The 16,375-nt window shown below is 39.8% G+C and overlaps 1 protein-coding gene across 1 annotated transcript in view; it reads left to right on the plus strand.

The window, feature by feature from the left end:
* Positions 1-14,874, plus strand: part of LOC119973077 (ataxin-7) — a 174,702-nt gene extending 159,828 nt beyond the window's left edge. Inside the window, exons 8-11 of the mRNA XM_038810567.1 lie at positions 2,118-2,313; positions 3,850-3,971; positions 9,735-10,713; positions 11,706-14,874. Coding sequence (XP_038666495.1) covers positions 2,118-2,313; positions 3,850-3,971; positions 9,735-10,713; positions 11,706-11,723 — 1,315 coding nt within the window. The 3' untranslated portion in view covers positions 11,724-14,874. The remainder of the gene's footprint in view (positions 1-2,117; positions 2,314-3,849; positions 3,972-9,734; positions 10,714-11,705) is intronic.
* Positions 14,875-16,375: the final 1,501 nt, after the last annotated feature.

A 16,375-nucleotide genomic window follows, 5' to 3' on the forward strand; every position in this document is an offset into this window, starting at 1 on the left:
TGGGAGATCATGTAATATCCAGGAATATGCCCAAACAAACCTGGCGCTCCTAATGTGGATGTTGTACAGCACAGAAGTGTAACATGCAACTCGAGCAATGTTTTTCTGGCGGAAGTAAAAACTTGAAATTTAGAGCTTGCACTGTTGAAATTTTATTTTCTGCCAGCCACAGTGCAGTATTGCAAAAAATAGTATCACAACTAGAGATGTTTAAATTTTCAGATAATTAAAATGTGCTAACATATGGTTGTTTCAGCATGGAGCCTTTTATTTGTGAATTGCTTTTCTATAGTTTTCAATCTGTAATGAACATAGAACATACAGTGCAGAAGGAGGCCATTCGGCCCATCGAGTTTGCGCCGACCCACTTAAGTCCTCACTTTCACCCTATCCCTGTAACCCAATAACCCCTTCTAACCTTATTGGCCACTCAGGGCAATTTATCATGGCCAATACATCTAACTTGCACTCTTTGGACTGCGGGAGGAAACCAGAGTACCCGGATGAAACACACGCGGAGAACGTGCAGACTCCGCAGACAGTGGCCCAGCGGGGAATTGACCCTGGCACTGTGAAGCCACAGTGATATCCACGTGTGCTGCCCAGTTTTAGAGTGCACAGAATCTGTGCAGCACACAAAGTTCTCTATTGTTCTTTTAAAAAAAATATGGTTGTTAATTGGAACAGACTTTTAGAATCGTCTGAATCTTGAAACTAGTTGATGACCTTCCTTTCTGCCATCTGATTCTTCGAGTACATTGCAACACATTAATAGTTGTTTACAGAATAGTGTAAAATGTTCAACGATTCATTGTGTTGCCTCCAGTTTCACTTAATATGAATGTATCATGACTTCATGAAAATAGTTGTGTAAGTGAAATGATAGAAATTTTTATTGCCTATTTTCCAACAAAGATCATCTTGTCTCTAAGTATACAGGTAGTGATCGTGATAACTTGGTATTTGAATGAGCATATTGTTGGTCACACTAAAGAACCAATAGACAGCGAGCATGTTGTTGGTCACACTAAAGAACCAATAGACAGTGAATTAAATTTAAATTCTATATGTATGTGGGTGTTCTCAAACTTCAGTGCACAAATCTCTACTTTGAAAATGATCTGTCTTGTTTTCCCAGTTAAAGGGAGCTACATAATACTGTAGTGGGAAAGGGAGGGATATTGCACAGCATAAATTCAGGTACCGATGAACCAAAAGACAGAATCATAATTTCAGGCAGCACGGTAGCATGGTGGTTAGCATAAATGCTTCACAGCTCCAGGGTCCCAGGTTCGATTCCCGGCTGGGTCACTGTCTGTGTGGAGTCTGCATGTCCTCCCCCTGTGTGCGTGGGTTTCCTCCGGGTGCTCCGGTTTCCTCCCACAGTCCAAAGATGTGCGGGTTAGGTGGATTGGCCATGCTAAATTGCCCGTAGTGTCCTAAAAAGTAAGGTTAAGGAGGGGGTTGTTGGGTTACGGGTATAGGGTGGATACGTGGGTTTGAGTAGGGTGATCATTGCTCGGCACAACATCGAGGGCCGAAGGGCCTGTTCTGTGCTGTACTGTTCTATGTTCTATTTGAGAATCTTTTATTTGACACAAGAATGGGATGCATAATTACCCAAGGTGAAACGTTTTGTGTCACTAAATTAAATTGACAGTAATTAAATATTTCATTGTGCCAACAAATTTTGATTATGCAAAGAGGTGTTCAGTAATGTGGAATTATGACCTCAGGACAAAAGCATCTCTTGTTCTCATTCTAGAAATCTTACTGATTACGGCAAGTAATGCTCTTCAAAAACAAGATCATTTTGATGTTTTAGTTTTGCTAAACATGACAAAATTAGTCGACTATAGTGGCGGTTTCTTTTTCACCATAAATACATGAACGCAACTAATGCTCCAATTACAGTATCATAGTCGGCACAGATAGATTTGAGACATAGAATACCTGTGTACTGGAAAGGCATTGAGTACAATGAATCTTCAATGAGTGCCACCCTGTCAAATTGATGATCCATGATTCAATGCCATTTATTCTACTTCTCACGCTTGTGGCTTATTTGAGAGGAACCATGATTCCAACAACATCATTAATTGATATTTTTTCTTAAGGTCTGCCAGTTGTACATTACAGCACAGTGGCAATACCATTACTGACGCTGTATCGGTGTACGAATCTCAACCCTCACTAGTAGGACCAGACTCAGCATCCAGGTTGTCTAGTGATGAGGGAGAATGTGATGAGAAAGAGGAATCTGCAGAAAAACTAGACTGCCATTATTCTGGACATCACCCTAGACCAGCAGCTGTAAGTTCAACAAATTGTGAATGAAACACTCAAAGTTTGCTTTGATGTGTTATCTGTGCAGATTGGAAAAAAATATTGTGGAATCTACTTTGGGGCTGGTTTAGCTCACTGGGCTAAATCGCTGGCTTTTAAAGCAGACCATGGCAGGCCAGCAGCATGGTTCGATTCCCGTACCAGCCTCCCCGGACAGGCGCCGGAATGTGGCGACTAGGGGCTTTTCACAGTAACTTCATTGAAGCCTACTCGTGACAATCGATTTTCATTTCATTTCACTTAGCATCCCTCTGTGACGGATAAAGTTTCTGCTTGCTTCTGCTGGTATTTTCGGCATAATTCTCCCAAACTTGCCGTAACTGCTGCAAAATGAAATTGCTAGTTTAACGAACATTGCTAGAAGTTTGCCCACCCAGAAACTGGCCATGCAGCCTGCATGAATTCATCCCTATTGGAAGTTCCATTAATTGCAGGCCCATTTTCAGCCTTTCAAGGCGGTTCCAAAATTTAAGCTTGCTCTTTTGTTTCAGAACTTTTTTAATTAAAATTTTATTTACGAGGACCCAAAGTATTGTACCCCAGTAAACGTGGCAGCACAGTGGTTAGCACTGTTGCTTCACAGCGCCAGGGACCTGGGTTTGATTGCCGCCTTGGGTCACTGTCTGTGTGGAGTCTGCATGTTCTCCCCGTGTCTGCATGGGTTTCCTCTGGGTGCTCCAGTTTCCTCCCACGGGACCCAAAAAACGTGTTATTGGATATTCTGAATTCTCTCTCGGTGTACCCGAACAGGCACCGCAGTATGCAGACCAGTGGATTTTCATAGTAACTTCAGTGTTAATGTAAGCCTACTTGCGACACTAATAAAGATTATTATTATAAATGATTCTTTTATTTTAAGCCATTTTCAGTAACAAAATTGGATAACTCGGCTGGAGAATTGACACTGATTCATGATGCTTTTCAGTGATAAATCAATGCAGTTAAATTAGTTTTCAGCTGTATGAATCAAAATATTTTGCAAGCTACATTTTTAATGAGAACTTTCAAAACACTGGCTGATTGTGCAGATGGTAGATATTACCTGTGATATACAGATGAGTTTAGTAGAAACAATGGAAATATGTACCCAATTCCCGGTTGCACCCAAAGCAGGAATTCTTGGGTCAGATACTGGACACACATTAAGCAGAAATATAGTATTTTTGTTGTTTGTGACTTGGTCATTAGTCTCTTTTTTCCCAATTAAGGGTCAATTTGACATGGCCAATCCACCTGCACTGCACATCTTTGGGTTGTGAGGGTGAGACCCACTCGGACACTGGGAGAATGTGCAAACTGCACATGGACAGTGACCCAGTGCCGGGGTCGAACCCTGGGTGTTAGCGCCGTGAGGCAACAGTGCTAACCACTGCGCCACTGCGATGCCACTCTTTTGTCATTACAGTTGTAGTGTCCATAATCAACAATTCAAACTTTTTCCAATTCTTACATTCTTTGAGATTAACAATCAGAATTTTTCTCGACATTTTTGTTTTAATTTAGCTTTGCACCTTTGGAAGCCGGCAGGTTGGCCGAGGCTGCTTTGTCTTTGACAGGCGATGGGACCGCTTTCGATATGCACTTAGCTCTATGGTTGAAAGGCATCTTAATTCACAGATGTGGAAGTAAGTATAAAACAAATGGTTAAGGACTTTCATTTTAAGAACCTGCACTAATGTAACCCCTTTTATGAGCTTAGGGTATCACTTTGCAGTTTGCATTAATGTTGAGCAAAGTGGTAGGCAATTTGTGTGCAGCAACGCCCCACATAGGCCCATATCTGAGGAAGGATGTGCTAGTCTTGGAAAGGGTCCAAAGGAGGTTCACCAGAATGATCCCTGGAAAGAAGAGCTTGTCATATGATGGGTTGAGGACTCTGAGTCAGTACTCGTTGGAGTATAGAAGGATGAGCTGGAATCTTATCGAAACTTGCAGGAAACTGAGGCCTGGATAGGGTGGGTGTGGAGAAGATGTTTCCACTACCTGAGGCCTCAGCCTCAGACTGAAGGGACTATCCTTTAAAACCAAGATGGGGAAGAATTGCTTCAGCCAGAGGGTGGGGAATCTGAAACTCATTGCCACAAAAGACTGTGGAGGCCAAATCACTGAGCGTCGTTAAGACAGAGATGAAAATGAAAAAAATGAAAATCGCTTATTGTCACGAGTAGGCTTCAGTGAAGTTACTGTGAAAAGCCCCTAGTCGCCACATTCCGGCGCCTGTCCGGGGAGGCTGGTACGGGAATCGAACCGTGCTGCTGGCTTGCTTGAAAAGCCAGTGATTTAGCCCAGTGAGCCAAACCAGCCTCTTAGATAGGTTCCTGATTAATAAGGGGATCAGGGGTTATGGGGAGAAGGCAGGAGAATAGGGATGAGAAACATCAGCCATGATTGAATAGCAGAGCAAGCTCGATGGGCCAAATGGCCTAATTCTGCTCCTATGTCTTATGGATATTGAACCGGTCAAGTCCACAGTCAGGGAGAGTGACAGGGGTAGCGAAGGAGCTGAAGGGGTTCATGGAGCACACGGAGGATGGACTCGGGTTCGGGAGGCTGAGGGCGAAGGAATACGATAATGACGAGCTATTTCATTATGTTGTGTTGATTCTGGGATAAATATTGCTCGGGCCATCAGAAGAAACTCCCCTGCTTATCTTCATATAATACCCTGGGATCTTTTAGGTTCACCTGAGGAGGCAAGGCCTTGATTCAGTATCTCAGCTAAAAGCAGTGCACTCCCAGTAATGCACTTGCGTATCGGGTTCAACAATGTGATTTGAGTCTCTGCAGTGGGACTTAAACTCCCAAACTTCTGACATGGCGGCAGAGGACTGACATTTAACATTTTGAAATATTTAGTTATTACTTATCACTGCTTTACTGCCACAAATGATCCTAAACTGAAAATCGATCCAAGAAAAGTGTGAAATGAGACTACTCACTAAGCCCACCTCCTGCTGGACGAACGGGGCAGAGGATCTTCCAACAGCAGCTAGTATTTAACATAATAAAACATCCCAAAGTGCTTCACAGGAGCATTGTAAAACAAAATGTGCATCTGAGCCACATTAGGAGATAAAAGGGTTGTTGAAAATTAGCAGTTTTTAAGGTGTGTCTTAAACAAGGAAAGTGAGGTAGCAATGCAAGGAGGGAATTCTAGAGCTTTAAGGCCTTGGCAGTTCAAGACAGAGCCATCTATGGTGGAACAATGCTCAAGAGGCCAGAATTAGATGAGTGCAGGTTTCTCGTTTGTGAAGCTGGGGGAACTTAGATAGTACAAATGTAGGGAAAGTGTGAAACTGAATTTGAAATTAATTTGGGGTAAAAACTAAGAATTTAATAGTGAAGTATGTAAAATTCAACAAAAATTTGAAGATAGTCATTTGGTAGTACTGCTTTAAAAAAAAACATGTCAAAGCTTTTTGCCTCAACTCACTGGGGCATATGTGCAAGAATACCAATTGTGCAAGAATACCAATCGTAAAGGGAACAACTTGTATAGCTTGAAGTGAATGCTGATTGGCTGGCAAGTGGACTCTGATTCATGGCGTTACATGGGGAATGTACCAGGGAACAGTTAACTGCCAAACCTTTGTTTAAATTTAAACCAGGTAGGTTGACTCTGAGGAATGAACCAGGAATGGCCGTTTCCGAAGCTTTTGTTTATTTGAAAAAGGCACCTTGTATGAAAATGTTTCTTTTTTTTAAATAAATTTGAGCACCCAATTATTTTTTTCCAATTAAGGGGCAATTTCGCGTGGCCAATCCACCTACCCTGCACATCTTTGGGTTGTGGGGACGAAACTCACGCAAACACAGGAAGAAGGTGTAAAGTCCACATGGAGTGACCCAGACTGGGATCGAACCTGGGACCTTCGTGCAGTGAGGCAGTAGTGCTTAGCACTGTGTGCTGCTGATGTATGGAAATGTTTCTTCTGTCTGCAATTGACGGGGCCCTGTGTTTGAATGTATGTAGCTTCTAGCACACTTGAGTAAGCCACACCTGTTTTGAAACCAAGAGCGCGTTGGGTACATCCATTTGGCTGTCCACAAATAGCAGAAGCAAAGTACTGACCATACCCGATTCCACAATTGAACAGGACTCTCCAAACAATCCTAATTATGCTAGGAATTACACGGATAGCCAATTTAATATCATCAGTCATGCCTGCAATGTGGCTCACTTTTGTGTGCTGGGAGGAACATACGTTCAAAGACAGGACCCGGGCCTTTGTGGACAGAAAGAGCATGTCCATGCATTGCATCTTTTTCAACTGTAAATAAAAACTTTGGGGCAACCATCCTCTGGTTACCATGGCATTTGCCATGACCAATGTAAACCCACTTGGTGATTTATAATCAAAAGCTTGGCAGTTAATTGTACCCTGGTGCATTTTCCATGGCAACTTGACAATGAGCATGCTTTTCTCATTCAGTATAAATTGTTGTTCCCTTTACTGTTGGCATTATAGTGAAACTGTCCTGATTGAATGCAAGATGAAAAGCCTGGACAGCATGTCTTTTTTAAGCAACACTCAAAATTGTTTATGTTGCTCAAAATGGTACGGGAGGTGGTGTTGCTCTGTTATTTAAGGATGACATCCGGGCAATAGTAAGGGATGACATCGGTGCTATGGAGGATAAGGTTGAATCCATTTGGGTGGAAATCAGGAATAGTAAGGTGAAAAAGTCACTGATAGGAGTAGTCTATCGGCCACCAAATAGTAACGTTATGGTGGGGCAGGCAATAAACAAATAAATAACTGATGCATGTAGAAATGGTACAGCAGTTATCATGGGGGATTTTAATTTACATGTTGATTGGTTTAACCAGGTCGGTCAAGGCAACCTTGAGGAGGAGTTTATAGAATGTATCCGCGATAGTTTCCTAGAACAGTATGTAATGGAACCTACGAGGGAACAAGCGGTCCTAGATCTTGTCCTGTGTAATGAGACAGGATTGATTCATGATCTCCTAGTTAGGGATCCTCTTGGAAGGAGCGATCACAATATGGTGGAATTTAAAATACAGATGGAGGCTGAGAAAGTAAAATCAAATACTCGTGTTTTGTGTTTAAACAAAGGAGATTACAATGGGATGAGAGAAGAACTAGCTAAGGTAGACTGTGAGCAAAGACTTTATGGTGGAACAGTTGAGGAACAGTGGAGAACCGTCCAAGTGATTTTTCACAGTGCTCAGCAAAGGTTTATACCAATAAAAAGGAAGGACCGTAGAAAGAGGGAAAATCGACCGTGGATATCTAAGGAAATAAGGGAGAGTATCAAATTGAAGGAAAAAGCATATAAAGTGGCAAAGATTGGTGGGAGACTAGAGGACTGGGAAATCTTTAGGGGGCAACAGAAAGCTACTAAAAAAGCTATAAAGAAGAGTAAGATAGAGTATGAGAGTAAACTTGCTCAGAATATAAAAACAGACAGTAAAAGTTTTTACAAAGATATAAAACAAAAAAGAGTGGCTAAGGTAAATATTGGTCCTTTAGAGGATGAGAAGGGAGTTTTAATAATAGGAGATGAGGAAATAGCTGAGGAACTGAACAGGTTTTTTGGGTCGGTCTTCACAGTGGAAGACACAAATAACATGCCAGCGACTGACATAAATGAGGCTATGACAGGTGAGGACCTTGAGAGGATTGTTATCACTAAGGAGGTAGTGATGGGCAAGCTAATGGGGCTAAAGGTAGACAAGTCTCCTGGCCCTGATGGAATGCATCCCAGAGTGCTAAAAGAGATGGCTAGGGAAATTGCAGATGCACTAATGATGATTTACCAAAATTCACTAGACTCTGGGGTGGTCCCGGTGGATTGGAAATGAGCAAACGTGACACCACTGTTTAAAAAAGGAGGTAGGCAGAGAGCAGGAAATTATAGGCCAGTGAGCTTAACTTCGGTAGTAGGGAAGATGCTGGAATCTATCATCAAGGAAGAAATTGCGAGGCATCTGGATAGAAATTGTCCCATTGGGCAGACGCAGCATGGGTTCATAAAGGGCAGGTCGTGCCTAACTAATTTAGTGGAATTTTTTGAGGACATTACCAGTGCAGTAGATAATGAGGAGCCAATGGATGTGGTATATCTGGATTTCCAGAAAGCCTTTGACAAGGTGCCACACAAAAGGTTGCTGCATAAGATAAAGATGCATGGCATTAAGGGTAAAGTAGTAGCATGGATAGAGGATTGGTTAATTAATAGAAAGCAAAGAGTGGGGATTAATGGGTGTTTCTCTGGTTGGCAATCAGTAGCTAGTGGTGTCCCTCAGGGATCCGTGTTGGGCCCACAATTGTTCACAATTTACATAGATGATTTGGAATTGGGGACCAAGGGCAATGTGTCCAAGTTTGCAGATGACACTAAGATGAGTGGTAAAGCGAAAAGTGCAGAGGATACTGGAAGTCTGCAGAGGGATTTGGATAGGTTAAGTGAATGGGCTAGGGTCTGGCAGATGGAATACAATGTTGACAAATGTGAGGTTATCCATTTTGGTAGGAATAACAGCAAACGGGATTATTATTTAAACGATAAAATATTAAAGGATGCCGCTGTGCCGAGAGACCTGGGTGTGCTAGTGCATGAGTCACAGAAAGTTGGTTTACAGGTGATTAAGAAGGCAAATGGAATTTTGTCCTTCATTGCTAGAGGGATGGAGTTTAAGACTCGGGAGGTTATGTTGCAATTGTATATGGTGTTAGTGAGGCCACACCTGGAGTATTGTGTTCAGTTTTGGTCTCCTTACTTGAGAAAGGACATACTGGCACTGGAGGGTGTGCAGAGGAGATTCACTAGGTTAATCCCAGAGCTGAAGGGGTTGGATTATGAGGAGAGGTTGAGTAGACTGGGACTGTACTCGTTGGAATTTAGAAGGATGAGGGGGGATCTTATAGAAACATTTAAAATTATGAAGGGGATAGGATAGATGCGGGCAGGTTGTTTCCACTGGCGGGTGAAAGCAGAACTAGGGGAAGTAGATTTAGGACTGAGTTTAGGAGGAACTTCTTCACCCAAAGGGTTGTGAATCTATGGAATTCCTTGCCCAGTGAAGCAGTTGAGGCTCCTTCATTACATGTTTTTAAGGTAAAGATAGATAGTTTTTTGAAGAATAAAGGGATTAAGGGTTATGGTGTTCGGGCCGGAAAGTGGAGCTGAGTCCACAAAAGATCAGCCATGATCTCATTGAATGGCGGAGCAGGCTCGAGGGGGCCAGATGGCCTACTCCTGCTCCTAGTTCTTATGTTCTTAAAATGTGAAGCTTAAATTTAAATTGTATCTGGATAGTTATTTGTAGATTGAAATTTTTCAAAGTCTGTAGTTTTGTCCTAAATGTAGTGTGAAATCAATTCGAGTAATTTTGAATGAATATTCTTGATTTCTTTCAGAAAGATTCCTCCTGCAGTGGATAGCCCTACATCAGCACAGTCAAACCCACACAGCACTGGCACAAACTCAACACTGTCACATTACAGTGTTAGTGCTGCAGGTTTTATCTCCTCTACATCATTGTCCTCATCATTGGCACCTCCAGTGTTTGTTTCTTCTCCATTTATGTCACTGTCACCCACTGAAAGTAAATCTGTGCTACCATATGCAACTACTCTAAATGCTCACCCTGCTGCCTTGGGCGTCATGGACCCTGCTTATTGTATGCAATCTAGACACGTGTCTTCTACTTCTGTGATGCCTTCGGGGCTTTCTTCAGTTCCTTCACCTGTATTTAATAAACCTCAAAAAGTGAAACCCAGCAAGTCTTTTAAATCTAAAGATCCATCATCTACCAGCAGTAATAGTAATAGCAACATCAGTAGCAACAATAACAGCAGCAGTTCTGGAAAGAAAAGAAAAAATATTTCTGCACTGCCACTACATTCTTCCACTCATTCCACAGAATCTCTGAAGAAAAATTGTGTGAATTCTGGGAGCTTGGGGACCTCTTACTACTCACCCGTCACCTCATCATCTTATAGCAGCGCACACAATGTTGGCCTAAATTGTACGAACAAGATGAACTCTTTAGGCCTCAAGCATGACCAATCAGGAAAGGGGCTTCAAATGGGGATCCCTGCTGAATCGATAAAACGGATGAGTGTGGTTGTGAACAGTAGTGATTCCACTCTTTCACTAGGGCCATTTGTTCATCAGTCAAATGAGCACATTGTAAATTTACATGGTGGCTTTTCACATCCACATGCTCAACTGGAAGGGAAAAAACGGAAGAGCTCACCAGGTTCAAGTACCTTAAACAGTGGTAACAAATCGAACAAAATTGCCAAATCACCTGTGGTAAACAATGTTCATTCAAAACATCCCAATGTGATCCCAGGAACACCAGGACTTTCCAACAACACACTTCTTCATCAGGTATGAAATTATGAAAATGTGAGCTGCAGTGTTTTAAACTTTGTTTCCCCTGATGGATATTAATTGGGTCTTAGTTTAATAAATATTAATTTGCATTATAATTGTGTATGTTATTTCTCTTGAAGCTGTCTTCATGAATTTTTGTTAGACTTATGATACTTGCTATTTGTTGCTGGAGCAACCTACAAATTCTTGGATTCCGACAAGGAGATTTTTCTCAGTCACCAATGTTGTAATTCAAAAATTTTATAGGCTCACTTGTGCGTTATTTATGTATAATTGTAAACTTATCATTTACTCTTTAATCTGTCCAGCAAACTGATATATAAAGCTAATTGTGAAGAATATTTTGTTTACAAATTTATACACTACAAAATTGCACCTCATTACGTGCCTCCAAATCTTGATACATCAGAATTAAGAGGACTCGATTCTTGAATGTCAACTGAAATATCCCAATTTTAGCATGTGTGCGCCTCCCCTCAGCACCTTGCCTCTAACAAAAGCAAAAATATGATGCTTAAGGCAAGTTGGGGAGAAGGACGATTTTATGCACCCTTTTCCAGTAATACCTGCAGTTATGTGAAACATTCACCAATTCAATTGCTATTGAAATGTGGTGATTGGTTTATAGGCATAAGTGTTTGACCAGTGGGATTATTATTGTCCATTGCTGTTGAATATACTTTATATTGTCCTTAAATATTGCATGTTATTGCATCAATTTATAAAAATTCTGTTGAGACCAACAATCTTGCCAGAAAGCAGGATATTTTGCAATTGTCTAGCCAGGTCAGAATAGTGTTTGTATTTGGGCTTTGCAGGAAAAGTAGTAAATGTTGCAAGTTGTGATTCTAATAAACTAAAACCCCCAAGAGAAGTATCACGAATCCTAATTTTTTGTACACAGAGTTGCCTTCTTTCAAAAACGTGAGGTAGCAGTCTTTTACAGTATAAATTTGGTGGTTGATAAGCTTTTCTTTATTTTGCAGCCAAAGGCTCGACCCTGATGACTAATGCTCTTCTGGAAAAAACTGGACATCTTTTTTTGTTTTTAAACCGGCACTCTGAACTGTAAGAGGCCTTGGAATTATCTCAACTTCCCTTGTTCCTCAGGTCTCGAGGTACTGTTGATAGCAGAATCAAAACTGTATACAGGCTCTGAAGCCAAATTTGTGGAAATATCACCTACAGTGGCATATTTCAAATTGAATTGACATGGGCATAGAGGTAAAATTCGATCACAGTAACTGTTCAAATCAGTATTAAACATTAGTTATGATGATAGAAGAATGACTACTGATGAGATTTATGCAAAGATGCAGTTTTTAAACTATTTTCCACTGACCGGTGCATTGCTGAACAGTTTTGGATTCAGAACTGCCATGAGTCTAAGCATAAGGACAAATTAAGTTAATGGGATGTATCTTTGTTCCAAAGGCCCTTGGCACCTACTGGAAATTTGTATCACAAAGCAGATATGTTGTATTTATTTTTTCATTAGATTTGTGTGTACAGTGTCTACAATTGAACTAAACAGTTGCCAAGTACGATGACTTGTGTCAGGTAGTTATTTTTGAAGTTACTGTTTTATTTTTGTTGAATCTGCAAAACTTAGCTTTTCTGAGCAGAAAAACAATCGTGGAACTAAAATGGGAAGTACAGTCCAGCAAATGCTAGAATTTTTGTTTATGGTGATAATTTTAAGAATTGTGTGTAAATTCTAACCGCTTTCTGGTTAGAAATACAGCAGACTGGTGAGCTGAAATAAAATTGCATCATGTTTGGAGTAAAGATGCAACAATTTTATCTTTATAAATAAAACATTCACGTTTGCTTAAATTAATCAATTTTGTACCATTGAAGGTGGTACAACTACTGGGGCTTGTGGCATTTGCAGCTTGGTCTTGCCTTTAGAAAATGGTAAGAAAATAAAATGATTTTAGTGTACGCTGCTTCCTCCCCTTTTGGCCTATCTGTAGTCCACAATTTTTGCACTAATAGACTATATCTGTACTCGCAACTATTCTGGAATAGATTTTAATAAGAAGGGATACGGTTGTAAGTTTTCATGTCAGTATGTGTAAAATCAGGGATGAGAATTCCACAACAATGTTTTAAATGACCACTTTATTGAAAATTTGGGCACTTTTCAACATTTTCCCTATTTGTCTACAAATTGGGGAATCAGATGAAAGTAAATGATTGCACCATCAATTTAATGTTGCAACTTTCACTTTCTCCCCAATCTAGATGTAAGGAACAATGTGTGTACAGTATGGAGAACGTGAGCATACACTAACACAATCTGTTACATTAATTTTAATAGATTTTTGAGGACAGTGTAGTGAATTCTATAAAGAAAGATTTAAGAAATAGTGTATAGTTGAATATACTCTTGGAATCATTGGGCAAATGGCAGGAAAACAATTAAAGAAGCCATCTGTTGCATATGCAATTTTAAGTTGGTTACCAAGTAATAATGCCATTTCCGTTTTGGGTTGTAAAGGCTTCTATGAAAACTATTAAGGAAAACTGCTCCTTTCTGCTGTAATAAAATGGCACACCTTCTGCACCCAAATAGATATTTTTAAGACTGGCTTCTACTAAAGTTTACTTGTTCCTTTGGGACAGTAATCAATTGTAACTCAGTTTTCTTACCCCAATTTTTGTACTTTTATTTTGAATTTTGTTTAATGGATTATACAAACGTATGGAACGGTCCCTATTTAAGAATGCATATTTTGTTAAAATTGTACATATTAAATACGTATTTTTGCACAGGTCATTTTCTTATATCCAGTTTTGGTACAATTTTGAAATCATCTGGTATTTATTTATTTAGGAATTAATAAATAACAGGTAAAGTACCTTTATTGTTTAGAGATTCACTGCCCAGCCAATGATACAAAATACCTACAGTATAAAATTTGTGGGGCACTTTTTATAAAACTTTTGTCCATTTTGGAATTTGGGAGTGAAATGATTTATTTTTTTGGAAGTGGGGGGAGGGGAAAAGAAGAAAGCCTCAACTATTTCACTAATAAAACACTCATTTATTGCCTAACTCCCAGTGTAGCAACTGCATTCAATAGAAAATCATCCCAAATCCAATATTTGAAAAACTGATTTTTAACTTCATTTTAGCAGCTTTTAGTCAAAATTTAAAGTGCCTGATAGTTGCTTCAAAACGACTGTTTAAATTGAGCATTTAATAAAATATTGAATGCTTGGTTTTTGATTAGGAGCTTGCTTTTTCCACCTGTGGATTCTTAAGGGTTCTCATTATGCTTAAACCTGTTAAAAAAAAAAAAAAAAATGAATTTGGATTATACAATGTGTGCATGGGTGTGTTTGTACCACCAGCCAAAAGCAAAGGAAAAGGCCTTTACATTTCTGTACCATTGAAGCACCGAGTTTTAAATAATTTTGACAGTGAAGAAGTCTAAAGCACTATTGCTGTATAACTTGAGTCATTAAAATAATTGTACTTCTGAGTTTGACCCATAGTATCTAATACTAGAATGTAAATAATCTCATCCTGACTATATTTAGAAGGTGATGGTGCCTTTTGGATTGGAAATATCTTGGATTTCTGAGTATCTCCTAAAAGTCTGTGGATTAATACAGTCATAAAATGCAATGTTTCAGGAGTAAGTCTTCCTATATATAAAAAAAATCCTTAACTGGATCCTATACTAATACTGCAAATTCAAATGAAATTTATTTTGAGATAGAAAAGCAGAGATGAATATTCTGAACATAGGAGAGAGGTATTGTCTTACAACAGGCACTCACCTGTTAATTCAGGTTGATCTAATGTAAGAAATTAAACAATTGCAAAGACAAAAGCAATAGAGACAAAGAGTTTAACACTAGACATCTCAAACGTGAATGTAAGCCTGATAGCAAAGCATTTTTTCTCTTGCTCATTATTTGAGCCTGGTTCTAAAAGCAACCTCCTGTGTAAAGTGTGAATAGTTTCAGAAGTATGCATAATCAAGCACACCTGGTCGCTATGGTATCAGCTGGACTTTGTGTTGCCTGCTGTATAATTCATGAACAAATGTCATGGGTCAGAATCTTTCGATATTTGAAAATGTATAGTCTATTTGTTTTGTAACAAGTTCTGTAAATAAAAATAATTTATACTGTTATTTATAACAGTTGTTGATTCTGTGTATTATTTCTAATGTTAAAATATAATCATGTACAGGGAAAGCTTGTTCGGATTAAGTCTGAACAATCTGGCTTAATTCCGAAACTTGAAATTGATATTTTTTTTTTTAAACCCCAAGTGTCAGACTTTACTACAAGATCATAAAAAGATGAGACTCATTACACAGCCAGTAGAATGGGTCAGACTCCCGACTTCATTCCATAACTAGTCTGAATAAGATATCACCTAATATGAATGTTTTTGGTAAAAGAACAATTCTGATGTGCATTATTCCTCAGGCAACATCTGCAAGAATAAAAAACCTTGGCTAGATCCTTACCTCAAAGATTGTTAAAGTCATCATAATGCATTATTAATACCCCTTTAGTACAAAATGATTAGCGGCCAAACCTATTACTGATTTCACAGTATCATTCTGGGCTGTAACTTTGCTCCACCTGCCCATTCACACCTAGAAGCTAAAACTGGATAGCTTTAACAGCTGTAGTATATGCTTCATTGTAATCAACACAGATGAAAGTGAGTCACTTCAGTTGTACACCAAACTCTCCCTTTTTATATAGAATTTACAGTGCAGAAGGAAGCCATTCAGCCCATCGAGTCTGCACCAGCCCTTGGAAAGAGCACCCTACCCAACACTACACCTCCACCCTATCCCCATAACCCAGTAACCCCACCCAACACGAAGGGCAATTTAGCATGGTCAAGCCACCTAACCACATCTTTGGACTGTGGGAGGAAACCCACAGACACGGGGAGAATGTGCAGACTCCACACAGAGTGACCCAAGCCAGGAATCGAACCTGGGACCCTGGAGCTGTGAAGCAATTGTGCTAACCACTATGCTACCTTGTGGCACTAGTTCTGAGTGACCCCCCTTGGGAGTTCAAAACTACCAGAATTTATACCTTAAAACATGGTAGCTATGTTCAACATCGGCTTCCTCCCACTAGACTTCATCCAAGCCAAGCCTCATTTGCTTTGACTACTCAAGTTGTACATTCTGACCAGTTCAGTATCATGTTTGGAAATCTTTTATTATAGAGACCAGAACTGTGCATACCAGTGTTGGTCTATTTAAATTAAAACTTCTACTTTTCAGTTCCATTCCCTAGAAATGAACCTCCGTTCTGGTTTATGGCCTTATTAATCTATGTTTAAATTTTGACTTTGCACCCTTGAATCTTGGCTATGGATTATGTCACCTTATTTCTAAGAAAAAAGAACCACCTCAGATACAAAATTAATTTTCTATTTACACACGCATTCTGCAAATACAGTGGCTAGTAATCTAGAGGCAGAACAACTGGATTTAAATTCAAGAAATTAACTTGGGGGGGGGGGGGGGGGGGGGGCAAGTAGTATTAGTAAATGAAAAACCAGTATGGTTCACAGCAATGCTGTTGAATCTTAACTGCACTCACCTATTAAGCCACTTTTGTATTTAAAGGACAATAAATGCTGAATTTACCCACATCCTGT

The sequence above is a fragment of the Scyliorhinus canicula genome, chromosome 11 (assembly GCF_902713615.1).
Source record: "Scyliorhinus canicula chromosome 11, sScyCan1.1, whole genome shotgun sequence".
In the NCBI taxonomy this organism is placed as follows: domain Eukaryota; kingdom Metazoa; phylum Chordata; class Chondrichthyes; order Carcharhiniformes; family Scyliorhinidae; genus Scyliorhinus; species Scyliorhinus canicula.